Here is a 26,759-nt window from a genome sequence, read left to right on the forward strand (position 1 = left end):
CAATGAGACATCACTCCATATTAGAATAGCTTTAAGAAAATGACTGCACCAAGTGCTGTTGAGAATACAGAGTAATTGCCACTCTCCTACATTTGCAAGAGGGAGTGTAAAACGGTACCACCATTAAGAACCAGCTTGGAAGATTTTTTTTATAAAGTTAACCATGGGTAGAGCCTGGGTGGCTCAGTAGGTTAAGCCTCTGCCTTCGGCTTGGGTCATGGTCTCAGGGTCCTTGGATGGAGCCCTGCATGGGCTCTCTGCTCAGCAGGGAGCCTGCTTCCCCCTCTCTCTCTGCCTGCCTCTCTGCCTACTTGTGATCTCTCTCTATGTCAAATAAATAAATAAAGTTAAAAAAATAATAACAATAAAGTTAACCATGTACTCAAGAACAATCCAGCAATCCTACTCCTCAGTATTTACTCAAAAGAAATGAAATCACACACTCACAAAAAATCCATATGAAATTCTTTATTCATAATAGTCCCAAACAGGTAATAACCCAGATGTCATCAAGCAGTAAACAGATCAGCTGTGGTGTGTGCTGTCTATGATGGAGTATTACTCAACAGTCAACTGCTGACAGATGCAACAACATGGAAGGAATCTCAAATGTGTTCTGCTAAGTGAAAAAAAGCCAGACATGAAAGCTATCTGTTTCTATTCATAAGCCACCAACTTCACCTGAGCCTTTAGCTACTAAAAAAACCTCCAGTAGTGTTTGGCTGACTACAGAATAAACCCAAATTGCTTTTCCTGAATCTCAATGTCCTCCATAATCTATCACTAGTTCACTTTTCTAGCCTATCCCCCAGTTCTGTCCAATACTCTGTTCAGGTCATCACGATATGTTCCTTTTTCTCTGGGATAGTCTTAAGGCTGAACCCACGCAAAAACTTCATGTACACATAAAAATGCCCTTTTGGGGCATCTGGGTGGCTCAGTGGGTTAAGCCTCTGCCTTCAGCGCGGGTTATGATCTCAGGGTCCTAGGATCGAGCCCCGCATCGGGCTCTCAGCTCCGCAGGGAGCCTGCTTCCCCCTCTCTCTCTCTGCCTGCCTCTTTGCCTATTTGTGATCTCTCTCTCTATGTGTCAAATAAATAAATAAAATCTTAAAAGAAAATTGCCCTTCTGACCACCTCCACTTACCAAAATCCTACAGATCCTTAGAGTTAAGGTCTACCTTCTTTAGAACATCCCAGACCAATTAGATTTCCTTTCTCTGAGTTCATAAAAGGTCATTACTCCTCTTTATATAGAAATTAATCACATGTTCCCTGGAATAGCCCTTGGATTGTTACATGCTTAAATTTTATGTTGACGGTATTATATGGCTTTGTTTTCTGTTCTTCTGTTCCACAGATTCACTATGGCAGAAGCAGTCTTACATATCTCCATATTTCAGAGTCCTTATTCCAATTTTATAATAAGTATTTACAGAATAATAACAATCTATTTAAAATGTCTTTAAACTTACCTCCCAAATACCAGTTTTCAAGAAGCTACTAAGAGATGACCTCCACAAAAATCAGTTTGTAAATCAAGGAACAAAATAAAGAGATAGGAGAAGCATAAAAACAAGAGATCCAAGAGAGGGAGAAGCAAACAGGCCCCAGGCTAATGGTAAAAAGAGATCTCAGAAGAGACTGTGGTGCATTGAACCAGGTGAGGGCTGTCATCACCGTTCAACTGCTATGCTTTCTTATTTTAACTTCACAAAACTAATGAAGGATACACTCTGAAAAAAACAAGGAAATAACCCAAAAGAGAAAATAAAAACAAATAAAAACAAACAAACAAACACACATGAAATCCAGGAAACAGGGATTCTAAACCAGGAGAAAAGCACAGATTATCCTTAAGATTGTGGCTCTGCAGCAGGCCTGTAAAGTATGCCTACAGAAAAACTGTGTCTAAGAAAAAATATTAGAAGTGATAGACTGCTTACTGTGATTGCTTTGTGGTAAATTATACCGTCAGACTGTGATTGCTTTGTGGTAAATTATACCGTCAGACCTTTGGCAAATGTGAAAATTAGTAACAGGTGCAAAGAAACCTAAGTACATAAAAGCAAGGCAATTGCTAACTTCAGGTGAAAAAACAGAGAGGAAGCAAAATTATAATAAACTTCAGTGCTTGGCTGGTAATGATGTTTAGACACACATAACAATGTCAATACTGCATACCTGTTTATCTAAAAATTCGGCAATAAGATGGTATAGCCACTCTAGAAAACAGTCTAGTGATTCCTCAAAAAATTAAAAATAGAATTAACATATGATCTACCATTCCACTTTTGAGCACACATCCAAAAAAAACCTGAAAACGGGGTCTTGACATGGTATTTGTGTACCCACATTCATAGCAGCATTATTCACAATAGGTAAAATGTGGAAGCAAACCAAGTGTGCATCAATAGATCTATGGATTAGAAATGTAATACACACATACAGTGGAATATTATTCAGACTTAAAAAGGAAAGAAATTCTGACATCTGCTACAACATGGATGAACCTTGAGCACATTATACCAAGTGAAATAAGCTAGTTACAAACATACAAATACTGTATGATTCCACTTATATGAGGTACTTAGAGTAGTCAAATTCATAAAGACAGAGAGTAGAATGGTGGTTGCCAGGGGTGGGGAAAAGAAAGAATAGGGAGCTATCATCTAATGAGCACAAAGTTTTCACTCTGCAAGATGAAAAGCATTACAGGGATGGACAGTGGTGATGATAGCACAGCAACATGAATATTTAATACCAATGAATTGTATACTTAAAAATAGTGAAGATGGTAAATTTTTTGTTATGTGTATTTTACCATAGCAAAAAACATTTTAAAAAAGTGAAAAAAAATTCAATGATGAGGAAGGAAAGAAAATGGTAGCATGAGAAACCTGTATGTTTACCAGAACAGGATATCCATAGACAATGTCTAATACTGATGCTTTGGAAGATAATAGGATACTCATTTTATGTAGAATGTATAAATGACATAAGGAAAAGCCAAAATAAGAAAAAGTAGTTGCCCCTAGGGATGGAGACTGTGGTGAGTAGTGAGAGAACCAGTATATTCCGTAATAAACCTTTAAGTACTTCTAATTTTTTAAATAATATATATGGATTTCTTTACTTTCTAAAATCTAGAAGTTACCCACTAGAATTTGGGTGGTTAGTGGTGGGGGCTGGTGTTTTATCTTCCACCTAACCCCACCCATGTTTTCAATTTTTTTTTAAGATTTTTTAAAAATTTATTTATTTGACAGAGAGAGATCACAAGTAGGCAGAGAGTCAGGCAGAGAGAGAGGTGAAGCAGGCTCCCCACCAAGCAGAGAGCCCAATGCAAGGCTTGATCCCACGACCCTGGGATCATGACCTGAGCCAAAGGCAGAGGCTTAACCCACTGAGCCACCCAGGCGCCCCGGTGTTTTCAAGTTTTAAAACATCAACTGAAAAAAAGAGTATTAAGAATAAACAAAAAGGTTGTGCTAAAAAGATAACTAAAAGCAAAAAATTAAATGAGTATACACATGCAATTAATCAACAATAGGCAACTCTTAACACTCACTTAAAATTAATGACTATGAAATCTGGTATAGTCAAACACTTTAATTTTACACAATCTGTACCATTTATTTTTAAGACTATTCATATGTATAAAATAGGTTATGTGGCAAACAGCTAAAGTAAAAGCAGATCATTATAGATTAGCTCTATTAAACCTTAAGAATGCCCAGACTAGAAGCAAAAGGATGTAATGTCTGAGAATCCTATGGGGTTATTTACTTATAAAAATGAAGCAATTATTTATCCTCACTCCAGAGCTTTACTTTTTTCTTTAATTTTTATTTTTTAATTTAAATCCAATTAATTAATTACAAGGAATTATCAGTTTCAGAGGTAGAGGTCAGTGACTCATCAGTCTCATATAATACCCAGTGCTTATTACATCCCATGCCCTCCTTAACGTCCATTACCCAGTTACCCTGTCCCTCCACCCCCCAGCCCTCTAGCAACCCTCAGTTTGTTTCCTAAGATTAAGCATCTCTTATGGTTTGTCTCCATCTCTGATTTCATCTTGTTTTATTTTTTTCCTACTTTTTACTTCTTCTACCTTAAATATCCATCCTCCCCTCTCCCCATTCCCAGGAACCTTCCCCTTCCAACCTAATTAATTTTCACCTTCCTTCCAAAACTTGTTGCAGACACCTTCTATGGCACCTCTGCCCACACACGGCATGATGTCCCTTACCCTATTCACCAGTCATGCTGTCACAAATCACCACCTCGTGGCTTAGAGCAACCTGAGTTTATCATCTCACAGTTCTGTCAGTTAGTTTCTGAAACAGGGCTCACTGGACTGAAATCAAGTTGTCAGCAGGGCTGTGTTCTTTTCTGGAGGCTCTAGAGAGTTCTTTCTCCTTGTCATTTCCAGCTTCTGGCTGGAGGTCACCCACATTCCTTGGCTCCTGACTGCTTCTGCCTTCACTTTTAAAGAGGCATGGAACAATCAAGCCCACTCAGATGAACCAAGATAGTCTCTCCACCTTTGGAAGACATTCTGCCACTGCAGCCCATCTCCAATCATGAGCGAAAGGGACTATCTGGTTGTCTGTTTGAAGTTTCTGAATCATCAGTGCACCTGGTACCCCCAGGGCCTACACACAGTAGGAACTCAAGTATGTACTGAATAAACTAATTAAAAAAAAAAATCCTTCCTGCAATATTTTAAGAACAAAGTGAGGTATACATACATAAATGTTTCAAGATATTGTAAATACTCAACAAATGATATTTTCCCTAATCTTCTACATGAAATGAGTGAAATATTGGGAAATTAATTTTGCCTACATCATGCAAATGTGCAGTTTAGTAATAAAGGTCCTGGAGAATTTTTTCAAATTCACATATATCTGGGTGTCAGATTTTTTTTAATCATGAATACAATCAATTATTAAAAATAACAAATACAGAAAGTAAACTCTATTTACACCAGTCCAAACTATCTTCATATTATTATAATATACATTTTAAAACCTTATAATCATCATGTACATTCATTTATAGTCTTATTTTTCAACTATAATTTCATACAGAATTTCAAATAGAATATAGCTTAAACGTAACATACCACACATGCTAGTCCTCTTAAAACTAGATCCATTGCTAGAGTATGGTATACTGGACACTACAAAACTCTTTTATCCATTTTCAAAATATTTCCCATGATTTATTATACAACCATAAGGCCAAAAATAATTGCAAAATGAGAGGTTCAGGAATGAGTATGCACACTTTACCGCACAGGCTAATAAATTACCTTTAAGCCATGTGCACATGGCTCTCAGAAGAAAATGACCTAATTCTACCACCTCTGCCATTTACTGGTTCTATGGCTTGGGATAAATCACTTCAAATCTCCCTTTTTTTTTTTTTTTTTTTTTCCCATCCTTAAACTAAGTTGCTTGGACTAGAGGAGTAAAGGATCCATTTCAGAGTCTCCAGGGGTCCTTTGAAAACCACATAATCCATCACCAAGATTACAAAACGTGCTCCACTCTTCACTCTCCACTCCCACCTCCATCCCTCACTTCAAATCAAGAATCCCACAGTCATCAAGAATCACTGCACGTTGGGGTGCCTGGGTGGCTCAGTGGGTTAAGTCTCTGCCTTCAGCTCAGATCATGATCTCAGGGTCCTGGGATTGAGCCCCTCATCGGGCTCTCTGCTCAGCGGGGAGCCTGCTTCCCCATCTCTCCCTGCCTGCCTCTCTGCCCACTTGTAATCTCTTTGTCAAATAAATAAATAAATAAAATGTTTAAAAAAAAGAATCACTGAATGTCAATAAGATATTACTGATGGGGAGAGATGAGGACAGGGGCTGGGAAGTACTCGTGTGCCAGTTCCCAAGATCACATGTGGCACTGAACTCCCATTTGTCTGCAATTCTCAGGGAAGACTTTATATCCGGCAGTTCAGGTTGCTACATCTCAGGATCAGAAAGCCAGAGGACGTTCTGAGAAATATCATAGGAGAATACAGGGGTAGGAGCGCTGTTATAGGAGGTGGGCGGAGGGATATCAAGTTTAGGGAATTGTGGCTACCAGACAAAGGCAGAGATTTCTTTAAAATCTTTTTAAACCTATAAATCAAAGAATAAGGATAGGCAGAAAGCAAAAAAGATAACAATATTTGAAGTTTAGAAGGGTAACGTTAGCAGAAACAAGAATTTTTCTTGAAGAAACAAAAGTAACAGACTATAGAATTCTTTGGGACAAGAAATGGTGCACACTGAAAATGTAAATAGCTTCTCATGAAAGATTTGAGGAATCCATGGGTGACAGATTTATAATAGTTTATCTTAAAGGGAACTGGGATTTTTTAAACATAAACTTTCAGCTTTTTAAAAGATTTCTGCTGTAAAAGCAGCTGATATTCTACAAAATAGCTTATAGTTATCTTGTAGCACAACAGAACGTGGCCACCCATCTAAGTGACTTTTTTAATGGTATTTTAAAGATGTTATATAATACTTGATATTTTAAGCAACAAGATATATTATTAATCCAGTGCACATGTACTTATTATAATTGGTCAACAGAGTAAATGCAACCAGGTATCTTTTTTTTTTTTTTAAGATTTTATTTATTTATTTGAGAAAGAGAGAAAAAGAGACAGAGTGTGAGAGAACACAAAAGGTGGACAGGGAGAAGTAGACTCTCTGATGAGCAGAGAGCCCAATGTGGAACTCGGTCCCAGGACCCTGAGATCATGACCTAAGCTGAAGACAGATGCTTAACCAACTGAGCCACCAAGGCACCCCTCTTTTTTCTTTCTATTTTAATGGAAAATAATACCTTCAGAAACCCACAGATATGTGTTGCTAAATTTTGGTATACTTAAAAGGTGATCTTTACAGTTACATGAGATTTAAATATACTTGTCTCTTTTGAGAGGAGAACACTTCTCAACACTCCCACCTTCCAGGCATCAGAAGTTTGAGTGGCATGTAGAAAACTTACAATGAAATAATTCTTTAAGCTTTTCAATGGATGTTTTCACAAGGTAATTCTGTCAGTAAATAAAATAACATTTGGCTAAAAAATGTATTAAATCACACTTTGGGGAAATGCAGTTGATTTGATGAAGAATTAGTACCTGCAAATACACCGCACAATCTGTGGTCCTTTAGGAGACCCAGAGATTGGGTCATCATGATCAAGCACTTAAATATTCACTCCAGGGGATTTATGGAGACTGTTCCAGGCTGCCATTGCCACACCAACTGGGAAGCTCAAGAAAGAAGCCCCCACCGGCCCCATACCCACTCCTTGATGCCTGCCCCTGACCTTATATAACCCAAAGAAGCAGCTCTCCCTAGAACTGCTGCTGTCAGTAAGCAAATATGTAAGACCACAGAGCTATTTCCATGGCAGAATGTACATTACCACATCCTATTTCCCTTTTAGCTATCACTACCAAATACCCAGTGTTTCCTGGCCAACAGATATAGGGCTGTAGCTAATACCACTCCGTGCCTTCCCCAATCTGCTCCACTTCACCCCCCAAACCTTTTTCTGTTATGTCCAGAACTCTGTTCTATGATCAGCAGACCACAGATCAACTCCTTCACCTTATCCTAAGTGAAATTGGTTTCCTTAGGACCATGAGTTCCCCTTGAAAACTTCCAAGGACACTTTTTTCTTTTTCCTCACAGATCCTATATGCCGCAGGTAGTCATTGGAATAAGGGTCCTCCTCCTTGCTTTTCACTGCTGTTTTCCGGCCATTGTCCTCCCACCTTCCAGGCAAAATCCTCCTCTTCCAAAGCACCAGATATTTATCCATGACGTTCATAGACTGACCTCCAGGCCCATGGTCACTGCGTGATGGTTCTAACAGTTGCTCGCTCCCTTGAAAGTTAAGTAGTGTCTGTAAGTCAACTCAAGGTCCACCTGCCAAGCCACAGTGAGGGACTGCAGCACCCAGCAGAAGGGACGTCTGAGACCAGATCATGGACTAGGAGCCGTATCTGGGTCCACTCCTTTACAACCCCTTCCTCTCCCCTGCCTCGGATCTTCCATCTGCATTCCTTCTACTTGCCTCTGAGTCAATGAGCATCGCTACACATTTATTATTATAAACCACAGACAGGCAGTCATCACTGCCCAGCAAAATTCAAGTTCCCCCAGGAAGCTCTGTGCCCCATCTACCAGGATTCTGATGTTACCTGTGATCCTGTTCAAACCTGCCTCAGCCCCACGTCCAACCTGACTCACAGCATATCCCTGCATCATAAAGAGAGCAGACTCACTACAGAGAATTGTTCATCTTCCCACCACATAGTGATCAATAATGTATAAGATATTCCTGATAGCACAAAATTACATTGTCTCATTTCCTTTACAATATCTCAACATAGTTAACTAGGTTGTGTATACATGTACACTGACATATACATATACATAGGCACTCCGGGGTTAACCAACACTTCAGACCCAAATCAGGCATTCACACTTCAAAAGTTACTACAAACACTTTTCAACTTTCAATACATCTCAGTTTACATTAAAAAATGTGTTACCTGGCATTAAGAGATACAAGGGGGAAAACGTTGCACAGACGAAAAGAGCAGGGGTCAATGTACGTCAGTTAGTTAAAAATGTTAGAGACGGGCCTTTTGTTTGCAGAATCCAACATGCTGGGAGCTACTGTGTTTCAGAATTAAGAATTTTCTGCACAATAAAAAGTTATTCTTATGAATGTATCTGTATGACATATTACACATAGTAGGGATGGAGGCAGCAAACATATTAACATTTCTACAGCTAGGAACAAGGCTATTTATACTAAGCAGGATAAATAAAGACTATAATAAATAGCCTCATGTCAATTCAAAGTTTTCTGTTATCAGAGCTATTGGATTTTGGCATCAGAGATAAGAGAACGAGGCCCTGTAGCTGTGAATGGCCAAATTACTTAGGCCAATTGCAATTCATACAAAACATTTCCTTTGAAAGCTGTTATTAAACTTCACACATTATGCTGCGATGACATTATTCCATGAGCAAGTATAATAACCCTTTACCGACCCCCCCCCCACAATTTGGCTGCCAATGACGCATATACTGAATATGAAGATTAAGAGAGCCCTCATAGACAGCCTCTTTGTGACCACGGTAGAGGGCACAACGGACATATAGTGAAGAATGCTGCATTATTCATAATAGAGGCCCCCGTACAATCTTTAATCAGATCTGATTTCTTAACTCGACACAGATAAGAAACAGTAAGTGGAATCACAGACAGATCCGAGAGGTGGGTACACAGAGCAGTCACCAGCCATCACTGACATTCTGATAACAAAGGAAGAAAACAAATTATTTTTAAAGGATGTAAGAGCCCAAAAGCACAGTTATAAAGGTTTGGATATCAGTCTCAGCTCTGCTCTTTTGAGCTGTATGATCTCGGGCACTCCTTAACTTTCCTCTGCTTCAGTTGATTCACTGACACAGCATTGATGAACACGCTGCCTGTCTCTTATGGTTTGAGGATTAAATAAAGGGATTAGCACAGAGCCTGACAATGGGAAGACACCCAATAAAATTCATACACTAAAAATAAAGCAGAAAATCTCACAAAGCATGGCAGTCTGAATAAATTTACTACCAATTCTTCAGAACTCAGAGCAGGAAGAGCATTATCATAACTTAGCACAGAGAAATATCATCTTGGCCACACTATGTGACTTTGAACATGTCATTCACCATCTCTGAGCCTCGGAGCCTGACATTAGACCATGCACTCTCAATGGAGGTGAGAAGTGGTTCTTCAATGGGGCAGGGTTGGGGAGGGGAGTGGAAAAATCTACCCTTTTTATGTATGAAGCACAACTATAAAGTATAGAAACAGACACACAGTATACTCATGGTATGAAAATTTCATGGGAATGGGGATCTAACAGGGCTCTTTGGGGCTGATAATGTAAAAATGTTGAGAAACACTGGCTTAAATGCAGTGTAAGCCTGTGGATAGCTCTTAAAGCTCTTAAAGTTCGTCACTCTCTCCTTACAACAGTAATGCCAAGAATTTTTTTTTAATGTTGCTTGTAAGTTCATGTGTTTTGTTTAAGGCAAGGAAAGATTTGTATATTCTAGAATGGTCCCCAATTAAAACAGTTAAAAATTGTAAATATCACTGTGTTTAAAAGAGAAAATCCTTGCAATACATAGAACCCCCAGCTGTCACTCATGAAAAGGATCCTGTGAGCTACAGTTTTGCTGTATTTTCTCTGCTTTATAGATAGCAATATACCTAAATCATGTCTAAGTTTTAATGTTGATGTATTTCCTCTGAAAATGCAGTAAGAAACTAGAATAAGCACAATGACTTGTTACTACCATAAAATTGTAACACTGTGCTTGTCTTAACTCTGATAAATGAAAGATCACCTTGGAATATAATTCATTTTTAATTGCCTCTTCCATCTAATCTAACTACTGCTGTAGGCTGTCTTAAAATATTTACAAAGTAAAAGCAAAAAAAAAAAAAAAAAAGAATTTGAGGTGCTAAATAAAGCAGGTTTCACATTCCTAAGTGATCAGTTTTTCTGGTATCGTTTACAACAAAAACAAAGTCATAATTCTTACACATTGATTTTTTTGAAACACTCAGATAAAGTAGGCTTAAGGACTATCTTAATGTTAAAGCTGTCTTAATTGACATGTAATTGACATATAATATATTAGTTTTAGGTGTAGAACATAATGATTGGATGTAAGTATATACTGCAAAATGATTAACACAGTAAGTTTGGTTAACATCTATCACCGCACATGGTTACACATTTTTTTTCTCTTGTGATGAGAACTTTTAAGATCTGCCTGGTAACATTCAATTACACAATACAGGCTTGCTAACTGTGGTCACCACACTGCATTATTATATCCCTAGGATTTACTTATCCTATAACAGGAAGTTTATACTTTAAAGCCGTTTTTAATTCACTCTCTTCCCTGCCTTAGTTTTGGGATCCTTACTGTATCCAAGGAAGCTGTTACAACAGATTGAAACAGCTGTACTAAAATTCTAGAAAGAGCAGGATAATAGCTATCTTCTGCTTTAACTACTCTTTAGTGTTGTATGTGCTACCCTACTCTTATTTCCTCCAGAATCCTAGGTATATGTAGCAACATATATATATTCATACTCATATACTGCCTCGTAATTCTTGTCTTCGGGTTTCCCAAAAATCTAAAATCTATTTTATAGACTCTAACTAAAAATGACATTATAAAAATGTATAAAACACCTCCATGTCAAGCGGTTATTAAATGCTTGGCCATACTTTATTACCAGTAATATGCATCATAAAGTGTTTTAGTATTATCCATTTTATTCACTCCAAAATAAATGCGTTTTGATACAAATTTGCTTTCAGGTGGTTATATCTGAATAGATAAAGATGTGTGTGAAACCATAATTTCATTAGAAACAGGCATTCCCTGTACTATGCAAGAAGTAAACACTTTTTCCTGATGATGAATTTAACTATGCTATTTTAAAGAGTTGCTAACCACTGTTTACAGTTCCTCAGACCCTAGGTGTTCAAGTGACAGGAAAATCTCTCTGGTAAATACATATGCTATTTTAGACTGTTCCAAATATACTGACTAGACAGAGTGATGGAAAGAAAACAAATTAGATGAAGCCCTAAATACACATAGTGTATTTCAGAAGTCTGGCACTGGATCCATGCATTCTCAGCTTCAACTAAGGATGACCTCGCCAAAGAGCACATGACTTTAATTATATATAGTTTTATTTTTTTAATATTTTATTTATTTATCTGACAGAGAAAGAGAAAGACAGCACACACAAGCCGGGGGAAAGGCCAGCAGAGGGAGAAGCAAACGTCCCCCCCGAGCAGAGAGCCTGACGCAGGGCTGGATCCCAGGACCCTGGGATCATGATCTGAGCCAAAGGCAGACGCTTAATGGGCGGAACCACCCAGGCACCACTATTTTCATTATAATTAGGGATAATATTACCCTCATGCATCTGTAAATACCTCACCAGTCCTTACCCCCAGTGTACTACAGGATATATTCCAGGTAATGCTGGGAGGCATAAGAAAATCAGAACACATAAAATGATGTTTGGCAAGGTTTAGATTCATTCAAGGAAAAATTCCATTGCAGAAATTCAAATAGACAATGTATAAATATACCTTCTGTACTAAGTGTGATACTAACTCAGCACTGGGCAAAAATTTTTAAAAAGTAACAAAAATATTTATTTCTGGTAGTCTCATATTTGGCATGTTTCCATGAGAAAGCCAAAGCCAAAGACTGTCAAATTCTCACCTCTACATGCATTTACCTGCCAGGCCCTTCATGTTACCTTTGTTCATGTTACCTTTGTTTGAGGTTGATCCATGATGTTTTTAAGTACTCAGTGGTTTCTTTCACATTCCTGGTGTCATCATTACCATAGTCCTCCAGCAGTTTCTGCAGAACGTTTTCAAACGCCATTACAATACCATCACCAGGACCCAGTTCTTGAAGCAATACCTAAGGTGTAATTGCAGGTGTCATTATTAGATTTGGTCACTCGGTAACTAGTACTACCTAAACCATGGTTCTCCTCATAGGTTTCAACAAGTTTTAGACACAAATATCAAAAGAAAAAAGCAAATTATGGGACAAACTCTTGAACATAGCTTAAATAAAAGTAATTCTGTAAGTAAAAAGGCAAATGTCTAAGGAATGATCAGGTACACAGCAGATATTAAGAGGCTATCTTTACCTTTGAGGGATACTTTACTTCCTCAAAGCATTTATCTTTTTCCTTTGTTCTGCTACATATCTGATCCTTATAGCAACATGCATCATACAGGAATGAACTTACTATAGAGTTTCTCTCTACATGCTGGCAGGAAGGAAAAGAGCCAACAATATGGAAGTCTTCTGTGCCCCTGGGTCACGGTGCCTGTTGACAAAGTTAACTGCTTGGGTGGATCAAGTAGCCAAGCCAGGTTTACTAAGAATTGCTATTAAATAATTAAACTGATGCTGAGTGTGTCCACAGGCATTGGTTTTCTACCTCTCAGAGCCCCTGGATCAAGATACTCTCCATGAAATCTAAATGAGAAATGAATGTTCCCATAATGCTTTTTATAGCAACTGGCAAAAAAAAAAAAAAAAAAAAAAATCTATCCTAGAGTCTGAATAGAAAATTTAGAAATGAATATTCTGTCTGAATAATAGATGATTGAAGCATTCATCTCACTTTTAATTGTATTCCTCTAGTTAACTATCCTGGGGCGTTGCTGATTATTATATTTGAGTCATTTGGTGAAAACAATCAGCAGATGTCATAAACACAGAAAATGATCCACAAAATCAGGACACCTGGCCACTTGATTTTTAAATTGTAACCACAGAAAGTCTACATGTGTGAATTATAAAAACATGCTCTCAAGTCTTAGATTTTGTTTCCCATATATTCTACACAAATATACACTTTCATCTTAGGCTCACTGAAGGGCAAATAAATATTATGCCAAAATATAACCTAAAAACTATACCCTCTAATTCAAAAACATTTTCTGTAATTATAGAGAGAATTTAAAATACCATCGATGTTCAATATCATCAACTTTATATTCAAACCAATCAAAAAAGTTACCTACTCTGATGATATAGATAAAACAGTTTAGTTATAAAAGTATTAAAAGGAACTAAACTTATTACCTTAATTGTTCAGTACACTAGCTTCAAACGAAAATCTCAGAAAATTTCATAAATAAAAATAAGCTTCAGAGCAGACATGGAAGACAGAAAAACAGAGGGTTCCTGAGATACTGAAAATACTCTCTTTCTAGGTGCTGGTTCATGGTTGTGTTCCATTTGCAAAGAATCCGTGAGCAACACATCTGTTACACAGGCATATTTCTACTTGTTACACTTCCTGAAATTTTTCAACGACCTTCCTGGTCAAATTCTTTATATAAATTTCAATGTATATTCAAAGCAATGGGAAAATATCATGACAAGGGTCCTAAAAATTACAGTTACCAAAGAACAAAAAAGTACATCCAATAAATTAATAATGCCCAAGAAAGCGCCACAAATCTAATGAGTCTTACTTGATTATCAGAAATCTGCTTGATAAGCGGATCCCTTCGGGCTTGTTGGAGAATATAGAATCGGGCCTCGTATTTTCTCATAAGTTCCTCGGTTTCCTCCCTGTGGTCATCCCACTGAAGACTGTCAATAATCATATCCTCTAGCTGCTGCTGTCTTAACTCGACACCATGCTGAGTGCTGTCCCACTGGTTCTTGACCTTTTCCACTGAGGAAGCATACAAAAATAATCCCAGAAACTATCAGGAAAGGGGAAAAAATACCTGATTTCAAATTTATCATAAGTAAGGTTATAAATAGAAAAGAAAAAGAAGGCAAGTTGCTGTATACATTTTTAAGGGAATTTAATACATGTCTACCATACCGTACAACCAACACATCTCTGTGAAACTATTGTTGAAAGAGAATCTTGAATTAAATTCTATTTTAAATGCACTGAAATATCTCACAATAAAAATATCTACGATGGATAAACCAAAAATTATAAAGAAAATATATTCCTCTCTGATGTATATTCACAGATCGTGGTTTGATGAAGGCAGAGTTTAACAATACTTTATGACAGAACTTTAAGACACAGAGGCAGTCACTTGTCATCCTCAAAGGAGATACTCGAAGGTTGTCAAGATTTTACAAGGAAATAATCTATTTAAGAATACTTTTCATATTTGTCTTACTGTTGCATGAAACCTGTCTAAAAGAAAGTATTTTTATACACTCAAGAGAAACACTAAAAGCAAATTAGATTCAAGTTCTATCTACCCAGTACCTCTTTACCATAAAAAAATCCACATTAGTTCTTTTCCTCTTTCTTTTTAGTATTCCTTTCTATCTTTCTTTCTTTCTCTCTTCTGTCTGCTCTCCTTCCTTTTTCTCCCTTCCTTTCTCTCCTCTTCTCATTTTTAACATGAAGCTAAAGAGAGACCTAAAGAAACTTAAATCTTTGGTTAATTACTTCATGAATAGTTCAAGATCTTGAACTGAAGCACTAGTAAACTATAGCTTTGAATGATTTCAACAACCCACTGATAATAAGTAGGTAGGAAATTAAAAATATTCTTCTAGAAGATGCTTCGGATGTCACACAGACTGGAGAGCAATAGTTAAATACCAAGCCATTAAGTACTTAACGATAAAATAACATTGCAGCTAAGTCGTATCGGGACCTACTGGTAAAATTCTTGGGATATCAAGGGGATACCGCAAACCATAAGTGATTGATTTAAGACTGCTCAGAACACTGAAAATCATACTTACATGTAATAATTTTTAAAAATCATTCAATGAGATCATCTTTTAAGCTGTATTGTTTAACAATTTAAATAGATTGCTTATTTTCCACTTACAGAGAGAACAAATTTATCATCATGTTGTACTTGTCAGTTAAAAAGTTACATAAAGTACTAATGACCAATGCTATTACTAATAGAATCTTTTAATATTGAATAAAATGAAAGCCATCAAGTGAGAGCATGTATCATAGGTTTATCATTAAAAATAAGCAAGTTGTTCTATTCTTTGTGAATAAGTGCTAAAAGCAGGTTATTGTAGGCAGTACACTCCTGCTGAGAATATTTTTTTCATATGATGAATAATGACAAAGATTATGCAGCCTCTATGCAAATAAAAAAGGGGAGAAAACAAAGAGCGGGAGTTAAATTGGAAAGGGAAAATATTCAGAAGAAGAAAGAAAAGTCTTGTCAAAAACCTTAAGAGAAACTTTGGACAAATAGGAGGTGGTTAAAAATAATAATAATAAGATAGTAGAAAAAGCAAAATGAAGAGGACTTTGTAAATGGTTTGGTGTCGCTGAAGCAGAAAAGCGCTTCTGCCCTGTGATGAGAAATGGAATCACTCCAGAGTTCCGTCCAGTACAAGCAACCCTTCAATTAAAAAAAAAAATACAGGGGTGCCTGGATGGCTCGGTGAGTTAAGGCCTCTGCCTTCGGCTTGGGTCACATTGTGGCTTGGGGTCCTGGGATTGAGTCCCGCATCAGGCTCTCTGCTAGGTGGGAAGCCTGCTTCCCCCCCTCTCTCTCTGCCTGCCTCTCTGCCTACTTGTGATCTCTATCTGTTAGATAGATAAGTGGGATCTTTAAAAAAAAAGAGGGATGGGGCACCTGGGTGGCACAGTACATTGAGCATTTGACTCTTGGATTGTTTCCACTTGGGTCACGATCTTGGGGTTACGGGATCAACCCTGCATCAGACTCCATGCTCAGCCCTCAGCAGGGAGTCTGCTGGAGATTCCCTCTCCCTTTGCCCTTCTCCCTGCTTGTACTCACTCTCCTCTCTCTCTCAAATAAATGAATAAATCTTTTTTTTTTTCAAGAGAGAGAAAGAAGGAAAATGGCTTATGTAGTAAAAATAAACCAACACTGTAAGACACTAAAAGTTCTCTAACTTATCTCTTTCAATAATATTGCTGTGGCCACATTTATTTTAAAATTGAAACATACTTTTTATAGGAGGAAGAGTTGACTTTCTTCCCTTCAGAAATATTAGACAAGGTAATAAAATAACTTCCAAAGGAGTATCTCCTTTGAGGATGACAAGTGACTGCCTCTGTGTCTTAAAATCAGGAATCTTTTAATTAAAGATTAAAAATAAAAGAAATTCCAACTAAAAGAAAAAATAATCCAATGTACCAGTAACAAACTTAAAAGTAATAACGTTAACACTTTAAGGAACGCATGTGGGAAGAGTAACAAGGTTCACAAAAAAATTAAAATCAAAGGAGAACTGTACTTATTAATAGAGCATCAAATATCAAATAATATAAATTTCTGGTTGAATAATCTGTGCATTTAAGTGTGTTACCATTTTCAGAGAAAGAGGATGATACATGTTTTTTTTTTTAACGTACATTTTTCTGTGATCGCTGTTCTCACATCTGAACTGGAAGCCTTATTTTTCAAGTTCTGTGCCAATGTAAAAACATAATCAAGCTGAGGATGGCGTTGTTCTAAGTCAGCCTTTGTGATCTGTTAAGAAAAAATGATTATTAAGATAGGTTATTAAGATAGCCTTACCCTAACAGTACTACTAAAAGTGCAAGACTGGTGTGCTGACATCAAAATTGTTGTTTTCCTCCTATGCAGGATAGTGAGGCATCAGCAATATAGCAGAAAAGAGCAAGGTTTGAAGTCAAAGGTCCTGGGTTCAAATCTCAGCTCTGCCACTTATCATCTGGGTCACCTGGCAAGGCACTTTACTCTGTTTTTTGTTTTCACAAAGAGAAATAATAGAAAACTTATAGCTCGGCTATATCAAGTCTGAGGAGATTCGATGAAGAAAAATCCCTAAGAGAAAATGGTCTGAAAACCTTAGCAGTGACTTCTGATGACACCCTGGGTGTCTGCCCTACATGATACACACACACAAACTAATGTCACCTACAGGGATGGGGGTGAGGCATTCAAAAGATACTACTGGAGTAATTGCAGATTAAATAATCTCAGACAAGAAAAATGCTGCTCTAGAGAATTTGTCTCAGCACCAATTTGGCAGGTAAAAAGTTTTAAAAATCAGGAATCGGGGTGCCTGGGCAGCTCAGTCAGTTAAGTGTCTGCCTTCTCATCAGGTCATGATCCCAGAGTCCTGGAATCGAGCCCCACATTGGGCTCCCTGCTCAGCTGGCAAACTGTTTCTTTCTCTGCTCCTCTCCCCCATCCGTGCTCGCTCGCTCGCTCACGCTCTCTCTCTCTCTCTCTCTGTCTGAAATAAATAAATGAAATCTTTAAAAATAAAAAAAAAAAATAGGAATATAGTGTGTTTTAAGCATAGAACTAATAAATAATTGTAACAATTAGAAAACACAATTTCCAGTAAGTACAAACATGATGCCAGAGATTCTCTCCCAGCCCTTCCTCTTTTAAATTCATTACTTTTGCAGATTTCAATTAGCCTTAAAGTGTCAAATATTATTTCTAAATGGATTATTCACAACTTCTAATCCTGAATCCCAGAGAGACATTTCAATGAAGGCTGATTATTTCCTTCTAAATGGCCCAAGAACCACTCAACACAACACATCTGAAACTAAATCACTTAAACCCTCATCCACAGCCCATTTCTTCTATTCCTTATTTCCGCTAATTGCAATAGCATCGTGTTAGCCACTCAGAAAGGGCTCTTTTGCTTGCCTTAAGCATCTCTTGCCTCCAATTTATCCTAAGCACTAAAAAGCATCCCAGTCTTCCCATCAATGCCAAGCACTGTTATCATCAGTCCGCAGCCACCGTTAACAAAGGAAAAGAAAGGGGGAATAAGATGCTCGCCAACTGTCTATAGACTAAAACCCCAAGGGGCCTATGCTTAAAACATGGTCAATGAGCTCCTTCCCAAAGTGAACTTGAACCTATCTTTGCGACCTTTCTTCCCACTACACTTCTTTATTGCACAAATGTTGAACCAACATCCTTCCCGCTCCACTGCTGCATGCCTGTCTTCACTCTGTTCCCTCTATTAGGAATGTCATTTATCTCCAGAGATCAAAATCCCACGTAGTCTGTCTTCTACCATTGTGAACTAAGCTCCTTTCTCACTGTGGCTCCTCTAACAGGTGGTCTGGACCTATCCCACAGCTTATTTCAGATTCTGCCTTGCTGTAGTAACTTGTCTACCTAGGTATATTTGGTGCTTCTACCTCACCTTGGGCATATTTACAATTTGGGGGTAAAATTAATACCTACCTCAAAAGACCATTAAAAAAGTGAATGACATATAACATGTAAAATACTTAGAAAACTACTCAGCAGATATTAAGCACTGAATAAAAGTTAGCAATTATTATTTTATGGTATATTTCCAATTTCTATCTAGTACGCTCTTTTCGGTATCCCTACGCAACACGTAACCTAGAACCTGGTACACAATGAATACTGCAGATTTATATTAGATGGGGTATGTATAATGGCTAGAGTCTAACCAGAAAATTCTCACTTCTAAAATCAGGAATTAAATAAGTTCATTATGAAAGAGTTTAAAAGGTGCTTCAGGAGAATATCCCACATCAGACAAAGTATTAAATCTCACACGAATTTACTTTTGTATTGATGTGCCTCACTGCATGGCATCAGTTTTAGATTTTTAAAATACACTGAGCCTCTCACTTCATGTTGGTAAATGTCATCTCACCAGCACACTGGAAAGGCAAGATAGGATTTACTCCTCGGAGCCAGGCAAACACAGCATGGCGGTTTGACAGATAAAGAGTTTTTTTTAAAGCCCATTCTCCCAGAGTTTAGAACAAACAAAGGAGATCCAAACAGATTTTGTCTGTTTCTGTGTTGTGGCATTTCCCTGACAAGCCTCAACACGATGTACTTACTTTCATTCGGGAAACTGTCTTATTGATCTCTTCTATATCCCCAACGGTGACAATGTTGGACTTCAACATCTGGTCGATCAGGACCAGCCAGTCCGCTAGCTCCGTGATTGTTTTATCCAGATCAGCAGGAACTGAAATTTCTGAAGTACGAGGAGACTGAACAGGAATGTCTGACGCAGATGATACTAGCACCACCTTTTGGACACCAGGATGAGCTGAAATTTAGAAACGTGGCAAAGTATTAATACAGCAATGGGATGTTGTGACTGTGGTGGCCTAGTGGTGATGTGTGTGTGTGTGTGTGTGTGTGTGTGTGTGTATTTACATAAAATTTAGTTGAAGTAAAAAAAAATTGTAGGAACTTTTCACGTCTTCATACTAAAATGACAATGGCATTTCCTGTCATATCTGTATGTCTGTGGTAGTTATAAAGCCAACAAAATCATCCCACAACATTCTGGGGCCTCAAAAACTCAGAAGTCACTAACACTGACACCAAGAGAAGAGAAAATAAAAAACAAATCAACCACAGGAAAACTAGGACTGCAATTTTATTTTGTCAAGATGCTTGCCTTAATTATGAAGTCAATTTATTCTAATTTTCTATGCTTTTCCAATTAATTAGATAGTATGAGTGTAAGTCATTCTTAATAAAACTGAAAGAGGGCTTCCACTACCTCCATTTTGACCTCAAACTTTCTAATTGATTAAGTTCTTTCAAGTTTATCTCTGAACTCAGGCAAAAGACTCAGGGGGAAAAGCATCTCCTGATGGGAAGCGAAACTACCCCCTCAAGCAATAGCCCTGAGTCAGCAAGTCTCTGTGTGCGTGACTCCGGGATGATGGCTCGATCTTCACTGCCCACCTGCGGGTACACACCTACCTTTGTCCCACATTTTCCTTATATAAACCTGAAAAGACTTTTCAGCACTTCGGCGACAGTCTTGGAGATACTAGTCCACTGTCTTCCCGATGTTGGCCTCGCTGAAATAAAGCTCTTTCTTCTTTCACCACCACTGGTCTCTCTGCCTTTGGATTTTGTCAGTGGCCAGTGGCTGAACTTAGTCTGTTTAGACCCTGGGCACCAGGGGCTCCTACACCTTTGGGCCCCAGGTACAAAATCACTGTGAATACTTATGTTATAATCTATGTATACATTCCTTAGTTAACCTGTATCCCACAGATGAATACTTAAATTGTTCCTGAAATCTTATTTTAAAAAGGAATATGCAAGGGTTATCTTCTTATGTGGCAAACTTTGCAAATTTTTAACTACCGCCTTAGCATAAATTTCCCAAAGGAGAATCCTTGGATCAGAAAATGAAAAAGGTTAATGTATCTAATACTTATTAACAAACTTTTCCTTAAAAGTTGGAAATCTGGACTTCCAGCAGCAGTGTATGAACTGACAAAATTCCTATATCCATACCAACAATATTCTTTTTAATGGATAAACACATCTTTCGCCACGGTTTTCATTTACTGTTTTTTTTTTTTTATTTTCAATGAACACAAAATTTTTTTATGTTTATTAACCAAATACGGTAAAATTTATAACTGTGTTCTTTATCTGCTTCCTTATCAGTTGGGATGAACTCTTTACACAGGAGAGATGAACTTTTGCCATATTGGTGAAAACAATGTTTCTACTTCAGGATTTAATTTTTGTTTCTTTATAACATATAGATATTAATAAACCTACAGTGATCAAACTCATAAATCGGTCTTGGGAGACTGTTTTCCTAGAATTTTTAAAGTTAGACTCTTGCCTTCTCCAAAGATTTGATAAATATTTTTTTCTATTTTTTGTTTGTCCATTCTTGCCTTGCTTTGTTTTTAAGAAAGGGAGGTTTTTTCCCTTTAGTTTTGATATAAGAGAGAGCTGAATTAATTATTAGATACATCTGGACTCTACTTTAGCATACAATATATTAAATAAGGCTTAAATTATTTTCTAAAATATATAGTCATTCTGCAAATTAAGCACAATTCTAACAAAAATTCCAGCAGTTCTGTGTGTAACTTGACAAAACCATATATTCAAAAATCTGATTTTCAAATCAATACAGAAAAGGACCACAAACAGTCAAAGCAGGTGGAGGGTTAAGCCCTACCTGATATTCAGTTGTATGACTTAGCTAATAATGAAGGATTCACAGTGTTATATGGACCCACACATTCAAACAGACCAGTGGAAGAGAAGAGCCACAGTTCACAGGTGGCAGAGAAACCTGACCTTGGCACAGACTGCATTAAAGATCAATGAGGAGGAATTTACTGGCCAATAAATGATACTGGCAAAAGTGGACACCCATGGCTGGAGCGGGGAGATGATGGGGCAGAATTTGACCTCACATACCCTGGGAAAATTAATCCTGGTAGATTAAGGACCTGAATATGAAAACCAAAATTGTACAACTGCTAGTTGAAAATATAAAAAAAGAATCTTTGACTTCAGAGTACTAAAAATGCTCTAGAAACACAAAAATGGGAAGCCAATAACAGATCACTAATGTTTAAAAATTCTGAAAACAGCACCATTAATAAAGATGTTAGAAGCCATAAACTAAGGGAGAGGGATTTGCAATGCACACTCTAAACAAGGAATCTGTAACCAAAATAATTTTTTAAACTCCAAAAATACCAACAGACAATCCACGAAAGAAGAAGCAAGCAAGAAAGAAACATAAAAAAAGGCTCAGTCACACGGGCCTCTGGGGAAATGCAAATGGAAATGAAATGCCCCATCTCTCTCTGTAGTCACAGGTCCCCAAAGTAACCTCTGGGGAGCTCTGGGTACCCAGAAACCCTTCCAAGGGCTGTGGATGGCCAAATCATGATTATTGTAATAAGTGATTTGCCTTTTCGTGCTCATTCTTTCCCAAGTATAGGGTGTTTTTTAATCTTCTTTTAAACTTAATCCAATTAATTAACATACAATGTATTATTGGTTTCAGAGATTGAGTTCAGTGATTCATCAGTCTTACAAAATACCCAGTGCTCATTACATCACGTGCCCTCCTCAATGTCCATCACCAGGTTCCCTTATTTCCCTACTCCCTTCCCCTCCCGCAATCCTCAGTGTGTTTCCTGTGATTAAGAGTCTCTTACAATTTGTCTCCCTCTGATTTCATCTTACTTTTCCCTCTCTTACCCTATGATCCTCTGTTTTGTTTCTTAAATTCCATATATGAGTGAGATCCTATGATAATTCTTTCTCTGATTGAGTTATTTCACTTAGCATAATACCTCTAGTTCTATTCCCATTGTTGCAAATGGCAAGATTTCTTTTTTTTTTTTTTTTTTTTTTTGGATGACTGAGTAGTAATATCCCATTGTATTTATATACTACATCTTCTTTATCCATTCATCTGTTGATGGACATCTAGGCTCTTTCCATAGTTTGGCTATTGTGGACAGTCTGCTATAAACATTGGGGTGCACGCACCCCTTCGGATCACTACATCTGTATCTTTGGGGTAAATACTCGTAGTGCAATTGCTGGGTCATTAGGGTAGCTCTATTTTGAACTTTTTGAGGAACCTCCATGCTGTTTTCCAGAATGGCTGCACCAGCTTGCATTCCTACCAACAGTGTAGGAAGGTTCCCCTTCCTCTGCATCCTCACCAGCATCTGTCACTTCGTGACTTGTTAATTTTAACCATTCTGACCGGAATGAGGTGGTATCTCATTGTGGTTTTGAGTGGTTTTTTAACTCAAGGCTACATGACATGTGATATCATAACACACCAAATGCAGAAGTGGATTTAAAATCCAGATGTCCCCTAATTTGGTAAAAACTAAAAAATTTTCAAAAATGGAAAGCAATGTCATGTTTCTAATTAAATTTGGTTTTGTCTTAGAAAAACTAATTTCTAACATTATATTAATAAGAATATATTAGTTTTACTGACATAATGAATAGATTCATTATCACTATTTTAAATAAATTAATAAATAATTCTTTAAATTTTTGTTTTATTTTTTAATTGGGTAAATATTTATAAACATAACTCACACAATGAAAGCTCTTAGAGGATCCTCTACAATTTTTTTAAAAGTGTAAGGGGTCCTGAGAACACAATGTTGAAGTGCTGATAACATGTACAACAATGACAGCCCTCACATGGCTGGTGGAAGAAGGAACTGCAACAATATGTCTAGACAGGACCTAGTCAAGGAGAAGTTCTCCATATTCCCTGACCCAGTAATTCTACCATTATATACCTTAAAAATAACTCGCTTTTCACTCTTCCCCATGCTCACTTGTCACTTTCTTTATAGTTTCAAAAAACTCAAAACAACCTAAATATTCATTCATTGTTTCAAATCATCAAATACCTAGTAGAGGTCTACTGTGTGCAAGGCACTATTCTAGATGCTGCAGGGATGGGAGTGGGCAAGACAAAGAGCCCACCCTCACGGAGCCTGCATTCTGGTGGGGTGGAGGGACATAGGATATGAAGTAAACCCAATACAAGCAGATGGAGAGAGACAGGATGTATTTGAGATCTGGTGGACGGGATCAGGAAGGGCCTAGCTGAGGGGACATTTGAGAAGAGAACTGAATGAAGGGAGCATGTGAAACAAGCAGATCGCTGAAGGAAGGACATCTGAAGAAGAAGGAAGAAGAAATAGCAAGCACAGAGGCCATAAATGGAAATGTTCTCGGCATGTTAGAAATAGCAAGAAAACCAGTGTGTCTGAAGTAAAATAAACAAAGGGAAAAGTGGTAAGAAATGAGATTAGAGGGATGGACAGAGGGCAGATCATACCCGGTCTTCTGGACCACAATAAGACTTCAGCACTCAGTGTGGATGACGAAAGAGAGAACAAGATTGTGGTGAGCCAGGAGGGACACAATAAAACATATGTTTCGAAAGCGTGACTTAGCTGCTATCAGAATAGATTACAGAAGAGTGGAAAGGCAAGAACAGAATCGGGACAGTGAGAAGGGAGACTATTCCAGTAACAGAGACAAAAGATGAGGGCGTTCAAGATCATGAAAGCAGCTGGGATGAGACATGGGACTGATAACTTGCTGACAGATTTGATGTGCAATCCAGGAAAGAATCAAGGGTGACTTCAAGTGTACTGGCCTGAGAACTGGGTGAAAACCCTCTAAAGTTAAAATGTGGCTAAAGCCACAGGACTGGTGAGCACACTAGACGAGTGAGTTTGGAGAACCGCTGTGAATCTGTGCCCTGGAGAACGACACATCAGGGACCATGCACAGACCAGAGCTGCAGGCACCAAAACGTATGCTGCTGAGAATGGCCCAGCAGAGAGGAGAGAGGGAGGGGAGGTAAAAAGCCATGAGAAGATGTGATCCAAGGCGAGTGGAGGAAATGATCAAAGAAAGAAAGAAAGACAAATCGTCCATGGGATAGGGAGGAAACATGCACAGTCTGTGAGGACAGATATAGTAGGGAAACCCACTTATAGGGATTCACTGATGGGAAAAAGAAGATCTTGCTGGACAGAAAATGTTTTTGTCTTTTCAAAATGAGAAGTCATTAGTGGAGAGATGGGTAATAAGGGGCACTCAGAGAAAAGTACAGTAGGATTGCCTATGGGGGCTGAGCACCCGCTGAGGAGGGTCAGCAAGACGCTGGCTTCAAAAAACCTCAAAAAAACAATATGCCAAGTGAAAGAAACACTGTCTGAGAAATACCCAGAAGAGCGGACCCATGGAGACAGAGCACAGACTAGGGGTCACCATGCATGGGGGTAGAGCAGAATGGGGAAACACTGCTAAATGAGGAAGAGGTTTCACTGTGGAGTGATGGAAAGAGTGTGGACCTAGACAGACACAGTACCTGCACAAACCTGTGAATGTACTGAATGCCACGGGAATGTTCACTTTAAAATGGTTCTTTTTTTAGACTTAATAAAAAGAAGAGGAAATGGAATTAGAACACTGTGGAGGAGGAGAGGGGACACACTGAAGTAAGTTTCAGGTCTCCTAGGGTTCCAGGGACAAGTATCTAATTAAGAATGAACTACCGGGACGCCTGGGTGGCTCAGTTGGTTAAGCAGCTGCCTTCGGCTCAGGTCATGATCCCGGCGTCCTGGGATCGAGTCCCACATCGGGCTCCTTGCTCCACAGGGAGCCTGCTTCTCCCTCTGACTCTGCCTTCCACTCTGTCTGCCTGTGCTCGCTCTCGCTTGCTCTCTCTCTGACAGATAAATAAATAAAATCTTAAAAAAAAAAAAGAATGAACTACCCACCTAATAGAAAGAAGGCCATAGTGACACTAGACTTCTAAATGTGTATTAAAATTTTCTCTGTTCCTTTGTCATAACGTTTCAAAAGATAAGATAACCTATTGCTCTTTCATAAAATGCATCAAGTCTGTTCCCCGGAGGCATAGCGTTGAGCTTTGTTTGCAATGCAGTACTACCCAAATGTTAATTCAAGTGCTTTGAATATAATCAACAGACCCATCAAGCCCCAGGTATTTTGGGGGCAAGGTACTGGGAAATACAAGTAAAATAGATGACAATCTCGGCTCTCACCAAGTTTGTGACCTCAAAGAGTTTTTTAAAAAATATTGTCGCTCATCACTTTTTCAGAATCCTCAGAAGAAACGGGGTTGGGGAGGACAGGACAAGTAAAAGGTGGAGGAGGAGGGGAGGGAAGGACAGAGGGTGAAGGAAGGAAAGGAGGGAGGCGTAGTTGAGGAATAAGAAGAAAGGGGAGGAAGAGAGAAGAGAGGGAGGAGAAAAAGAAGGGGGGAAGGAGAGGAAGAGGAAGACAGGGAAAATCAGCAGCAGCACCAGAGCGCGCACAGAGGAAGTGGAGAGTTCGGGTTTATCACACATGGGGGCTCACCTGGTGGCTCAACAGAGGGAGAACAAGGCAAGGAGGTTTCAAGATCCTGCAAGGCAGCGAAGAGCAGTGACCACAGTGGCTACTGAGCGGCAGCCTGCCTGCTACTCCAGACAAGGAGAGAAGGAAATGAAAGAGCAAGAAAACTTTTCTGCAAAGGAAACAGTCAACAAAACGAAGAGGCAACCCATGGAATGGGAGAAGATATTCACAAAGGACACTATAGACAAAGGACTGATATCCAAGATCTATAAGGAACTCCTCAAACTCAACACACACAGAACAGATAAGCATGTCAAAAAATGGGCAGAAGACATGAACAAACACTTCTCCAAAGAAGACATACAAATGGCTAACAGACACATGAAAAAATGTTCATCATCATTAGCCATTAGGGAGACTCAAATCAAAACCACATTGAGATACCACCTTATACCAGTTAGAAT

At 38.3% G+C, this 26,759-nt stretch overlaps 1 protein-coding gene across 6 annotated transcripts in view; it reads right to left on the minus strand.

Annotated features, from left to right (window-relative positions):
- UTRN (utrophin) overlaps positions 1 to 26,759 on the minus strand; it is a 500,711-nt gene that overhangs the window by 236,195 nt on the left and 237,757 nt on the right. For all 6 annotated transcript variants that reach the window (XM_004752757.2, XM_004752758.3, XM_004752759.3 and 3 more), the window contains 4 exons: positions 19,482 to 19,696; positions 17,016 to 17,133; positions 14,152 to 14,357; positions 12,420 to 12,574 (listed from right to left, as the gene is read on the minus strand). In XM_004752757.2, the coding sequence (XP_004752814.2) occupies positions 12,420 to 12,574; positions 14,152 to 14,357; positions 17,016 to 17,133; positions 19,482 to 19,696 (694 nt within the window). The remainder of the gene's footprint in view (positions 1 to 12,419; positions 12,575 to 14,151; positions 14,358 to 17,015; positions 17,134 to 19,481; positions 19,697 to 26,759) is intronic.

The sequence above is a fragment of the Mustela putorius genome, unplaced genomic scaffold, assembly GCF_011764305.1.
Source record: "Mustela putorius furo isolate JIRA1106 unplaced genomic scaffold, ASM1176430v1.1 tig00003863_pilon_pilon_pilon, whole genome shotgun sequence".
Taxonomy (NCBI): Eukaryota; Metazoa; Chordata; class Mammalia; order Carnivora; family Mustelidae; genus Mustela; species Mustela putorius.